Source organism: Medicago sativa, chromosome 2 (assembly GCF_051527215.1).
Source record: "Medicago sativa cultivar Bolivia chromosome 2, Bolivia_mono, whole genome shotgun sequence".
Lineage (NCBI taxonomy): Eukaryota > Viridiplantae > Streptophyta > Magnoliopsida > Fabales > Fabaceae > Medicago > Medicago sativa.
In genome coordinates, this window is record NC_140750.1 from 12,237,184 (window position 1) to 12,243,297 (window position 6,114).

The following is a 6,114-nucleotide window of genomic DNA, read 5'->3' on the forward strand; positions in this document are numbered from 1 at the left end:
TGAAGTTTAACAAGAACAATTTTTTTTTTGAACGAACAAGAACAAAATTTAAGAAGTCCATTTCAACTTATATGAGAATTTGGTAGTTCTTATTACAGAATTCTTTTTAACAATTTTTTTGAAATTACTCGTAACTTACAAGTAGGTATTAAAAAACTTGCATTTGTACTTATAAAAAAAATACTTGAATTTTCATAATTCTAATTCTAATTAAAATCCATGTAATTGTCAATTTGTCATGTAACTTATAGAAGTTTTAAAATGTAGAGATATTTGCCAAGTCTGTTTTAAAAAATTGAAACAGCAATGCTTAAAGAGGCAGAGACATGAATAGTACCTCGTATGACTTTGTTGGGTTTGATGCAAACCAAAGGAATTAAACGTAAGAGAAGGGTAGGTGAATGAATCAAATTGAAATTATATAGAGGGCTATCTAGACATTCTACTTAATTTCTTTTTTATCATTTGGCTCACCAATTTGATTTTTAATCCTTGGCCATATCATATAGTAGTGATACCTTGGCCAGCATTGTAAATTACCATGTGAGTTGGTATTAGTCTTGTTCAGCTAGCATTGGTATCCTTCAAGACCAAACTTATTTGCCTTTTGATATTGGTGGCAGTTGGCATCAGGGATGTCCTCTTCCATCATGGACAAAACTTAGGTGATATTTATAAGCAAAATTATGGTTAATTCAGTTGATTAAATGATTAATACAATTCATTGCCAAAATTATGGTTAATTTTAAATTAACAATCTACTCGATTGAATTAACCACATTTTTTTACGTGATTCACTGAGTGTCACGTGTGTATTAAAAAATGGGTGTTTGTGTATCATTAGAGATTAAAGTATTAGTTTATACTATTGGATAGACAGTTCATGTGTAACAAAGTATGTATTGATTTCTCTAGTCCTTGTCTCCAACACTTTGTTGTAATAGCACCCAATAACACACTTTGAAGGCAAAAAGAACACACATTGATCAAAGTTTGGCTAAAGTAATTAAAGAGATGCTTTTTACTCTTCAAAGGTACAGTAAATAAAATCAGACCAAGTTAATATCTTTAGACTACTACTAACAACAAACTTCCTTTATTGATAGTATTTTCTGTTAAAGTATAGTCTTCGGAGATTTATGAAGGGGACCTAGCCTTTAAATTTATTGGAATCAAAGATTTGGTTCAAGGGTTACCATCAGAACCTTAAAGAAGAAAAGGGAAAAAAGAATAAAGAATATAGGGCAATATGTTCTTAACTCTTGGAAGATTCAATCTTATATAGGGAGACAAAGTAAAGTTATGTGGAGCCTCATTCAAACGAATACTACTAATTTTGCAGTCAAAATAAAAAGGGTTGTATACCGTTGTCTCATCTTTATTTATTCACAAGGTGTGATAGAATTAAACATCAAATATTTCTTGTTTATGTGCATTTGTGTCTTTATGCAAAGAATTACGTGCTGAATTGGGTTTGCGATTAAGGCAATGCTACTTTTGACCAATTAAGATTCATGCTCCTTTGACCATTTTGCTCAATAAACATTGCCACATTGAATTATTATAATATAATTAATAATCCTATCATCTTTTCCTTATCGTTGCCACCAAGCAGGAAGAAAGAGCTTGGACAGTACGTTATTGAAAGGAGATGATAAAAATGGGGTGTTAGCCCTGATGATGTTACAGCAAATATGCAAACAAAGAGTGTTTCTTTTATCAACATTCAAACTTTTCCGCACATCCTATTTTAGATTACATAGGTCGCATGAGAAATCAATAGAGCGGAAAAAAAAAAAGCATTCGACAAAAAATTGATTAGGATTCTTATGCGTGACATGATTCCTTATGTGAAAAGAGGTGCAGATGGACGGACGGTACTTATATTCTATTCTATTCAGTTCGGTCCATATTTAATATTTCAAGGTAAAGGTAACCAAAAACTAGCACCAAAGAAAGAATCAAAAGCTAAACCATCAAAATTTCTATTTAATGTAATATAAACAAAACTGTGAGCAAAGTACAAATCTAAGTACTCTTCAATTTTCTGAGAAATCAGAATCACCCTCTGTGAAGTATATGAACACAATTACCAGAAAGCCCCCAGTTAATTCAAATAATAATAAGATAAAAATTAAACAGGGATATATCTACATTATGGTCTATGGATGATGCAATACAACTAAACTACCATCATTCATGTCTAGTCTTGATTCAATTTTCACTTGGATTTTCTCATAGACTTGGACTTGTTCAATTTCTTTGACTTATCATCCCCACTATTACTCCAAGCATATCCCTCAGGAATAACAAATGGATCTAAATCCAATGGCCCAGAAGAGCTTTTTTGTTGCTGCTTACTCCTTGAACTTCCAGATTGACTATTGTTTCGTCTCAACCATGAAGATGTAAAAGAAGAGTAACGGCTTTCTGGATTTGGTTGTTCATCATCATTATCTGTAGCTATCAAATGCCTTGGACTTGAAAAAGGTGTATAGAATTTCTCAACAGGTTGTAGCTCAACGAACTTTGTGAACGTGATCACCACCCTTACCGTAGGGACCACCGGGATTGCTACCTGCCCCACCATATCACAGATATCAATAACACAATATTTCCATCATTGTCTTTTCAGAAATCAAATCACTCATCAGTTTTTGTAATGCTTTTGACTCCTACTTGTATTATTTCTAAAATAAAGTCAATTATTAAACTATTTTTCCAACAATATTAAGGACGAAACCCCCTACCAAAAAACAACAATGTGCTAACATGTGACTTAAAACATTGTTTGACAATCTCATAATATGAAATTGTCTCAAAAATACAAATCGAACACATGCAAAGATATTAGCTACTCAACATTCTATGCAAAAATTACCGGTTTTGATTGTTTAAACAATATCTTAAGAATATTTGCTAATATCTTACAAACAATTATTTTTTGTACAATCCCAAAACAAATACTCCCTCCGTCCCGGAATAACTGACCCATTTTCTAAAAAAAAGTGTCCCAAAATAACTGACCCATTTCAATTTTCAATACAACTTTCATCATTCCCAATACAATATAACACTAAATAATACTACTTTTATCATTTCCAATACAATATATTCAACTTTCCCCTTTATTTATACATTTTTCTTAATATGTGTGAAAAACAAAATTGTGTCAATTAAATTGGGACGGAGGTAGTATGTAGTATAAAACTTACAATTCTTATGCTTTGTTTTTGCAGTTTCCAAATAATAAATTAACTAATAAATATCTAGTAACTAATAAATCTTCATCAACAATATTTCAAAAATGATCATTAAAATTAAAAAAACCTGATATTTTTAGAGTATAATGACATTAACTTATAATGTTGGGATGCCTTTGAAACTAGGTTAATAATGTCATATATATTTGATAATGATTAACATTCCACCATTCTAATGAACACTAAAATATTTATAATACAAAGGAGTTGATACTGTACAACAAATGACTAAATTGAGGATTTACTCCTAAATTAAGACATAAATTTTGTACTCCCTCCGTTCCTATTTACAAGAAACAATTTACTTTTTAGATACATTAAATAATTTATGTATTTGGTTTAGGTTCTTGACTAAATACATACATTATTCAATGTATCTAAAAGTCAACTTTCTCTTGTAAATAGGACCGGAGGGAGTATTCAATAACATACATAAGACATTTCTAAATTCAAATCTAGCTAAACATTCAACAAATATAGTTCTGTAACATAAAAAATACCTACTAAATTGGAGTATAAAACAAGTTTTATTGTCCTGAAATTGACAGAATCATGCTTAATTTAGACAAAAGCTGCAATATAAACCTTTAATAAAACAATGGTGTCATATTTTGTCAAATCAAATTTCACTTTAATCCTAACATTCAATTAATTTATGTTTTATTTGCAATCATGTGGGACCCAACACAACACAAAAAGTAACGGTCAGTTAAACTATACCTTAACCGGAAAACTCCCCGGCGGGAATTTCGTCGTGAGCAAATCTCTCATCCTCCTTACAGCTTTCACCTTATTCGCCAAAATATCAAGCAACGGCAACAACTCCTCCGTCTTCAACGGAAACTGCTCCGTCAACCACACCGAAGGCCGTAAACTTTTCATATATTCTTTCTCCTTCGCCGGCGGTGGTAGTGGTTGCGCCAATCTAACCGTTGCAGAAGATTTTCTAGCTGGTTGCATCATCGCCGAAGGTGGCATGTCCACACTTTTTCTTCCCATTGGGACCCACTCTCTATCTTCTCGAACGAAACTACTGTGTCTTCTTTTGTCATTTTCCATTGGCATTCCAAAACTTGGATTCTCCGCTACCAGAAAACCGTCTTCATCTTCATCTAATTCCAATGGTATAACTTGCTCACTACCTGTTACATGAAGAAATACAATAAGACTTGTATAACTAATCTAACTTGTATCTGGTCCAGACTCCGGTCACTGACTCTGGACCAGAGACGCTAAACTTTTGTCGACTCAATTGTCTCTTATATCTTATAATTCAGACTTGATAGAGTATTATACCTGATTCTCCGGTGGAGACTTTCCGCGACTTAAAACTGAAGAGCACGTTTTGAACTTCATACACCTTCGCTTTCCATTCACCAACATTCTCAGTTTTCTCTTGCTTTCTCCAATTCGTTCTTCCTACGAGTTCAGCTTTAGTAACATCCATTCCCGGACGGTAAACACTTGTTTGTGAACAGAATCCAGCAACGTCTGCATCACTCATTGGAGAACCTGCGTTTTCAAACGCATCAAAGATTTTCCGATCATCGCGGTTGAGGACTAATAACGAGCCGGATGGGACTGCGTGTGTGAAGTCTCCGTCTCCGAGAAAGAGAAAACTCTGATCAGCGCGTTGGATCTTGAGACCGTCGAATCCAGCTAATGAAGTATCGGCGCGTAGATTACCATCGCGTTTCCAGATTTTGTAAGTATCCGACGGAGCTATTTTTCCGACGAACGGAATAACAGAGCTCTCGAAATGAAACGAGATCTCCATGTAGAAATCACGCATACGACGAAGAACAGCAACAAGACGCGGTAATCTCCTGCGCCACTTCGCCCAAGCGGAACGATGATGATGACGAACAAGAATTGTAGCAATTTCCGTTGCACGTCGACATAAAGCTTCCTGAAGAGGATTCCAACCAGCGGCATTATGAAGAGAGACATCAGCACCGGCGGCGGCAAGGAGTTTTGCGGCGGAGACGTCGTTAAGACGAACAGCGAGATGGAGTGGCGTTTCACGTAATGGAACATCACGGCGGTCGAGTACGGCGGAGATTTGATCGGCGAGCTTTTCTTGAGAGAGTGAATCGGATTCGGTGTGAATTTGAGTCGGGTCGGGTAAACGCGGAAGGGTTGAGATGATTCTAGAAAGTGTTGAATGGTTTCCGATTGCGACGGCGTAATGAACTGGACTGTGTAAATATTGTTCTGGTTTGAGTTCACGGCGAAACGATGTCGTTTGAGGGTTTCCTTTCGTCATTGAGATTTCGATCGTAACAATGTTTTGAGTTGAATGAATATGAAAATTGAGAGAGGGGAAGAGTGTTACTGTGAATATGCTAAGCTTAATTTGAGGAATTTGGGGTCACGTGTTTTTCTCATTCTTTTCTTTTCTGTCTGCGTTTTTATTCTCTTTTGCTAACTCTTCTATGCCATTAAAGCGTGAAAATGGTGTTACTTAAACCTATTCGTTATCTCTTTATAAGTTTTTTTTTCGTATTGTAATTAAACCTATGATTAAATGGATTGCTTAATAATTATTTAATTGAGAAGTAACTCTTTCTTTCTTAGGGTAGGCTGGCATACCCATCCAGGTGGAAAGATAATGCATGGTACAGTTTCAATATTTCATTTTTTTTTCTTTTTAAATATGACATAGAGTTCTCAACGATTACAACTTTGATAATCCGAAGTTTAGTTGAAAGGTAAATAAAATCTGATCTATAATTGATTCAATTAATAATTGAATTCACATTCTTTATTTGCTGAAACGTATTAACCATTTGAGTTTAATTGTCTAGTTTTTAACATTTCATTATTTATTTTTTTATTTGGTAGAACTATT

General features: G+C 34.3%; 1 protein-coding gene across 1 annotated transcript; it reads right to left on the reverse strand.

Annotated features, from left to right (window-relative positions):
- Positions 1–1,958: 1,958 nt before the first annotated feature.
- On the reverse strand, positions 1,959–5,722 carry LOC146944604 (Ankyrin repeat family protein). The gene is made up of 3 exons (XM_085742967.1): positions 4,560–5,722; positions 3,984–4,405; positions 1,959–2,578 (listed from the first exon to the last, which is right to left on the reverse strand). Exons 1-3 carry the CDS (start codon positions 5,527–5,529, stop codon positions 2,222–2,224), a joined length of 1,749 nt encoding a protein of 582 aa, XP_085599093.1. The 5' UTR covers positions 5,530–5,722; the 3' UTR covers positions 1,959–2,221.
- Between the last annotated feature and the right edge of the window lie 392 nt (positions 5,723–6,114).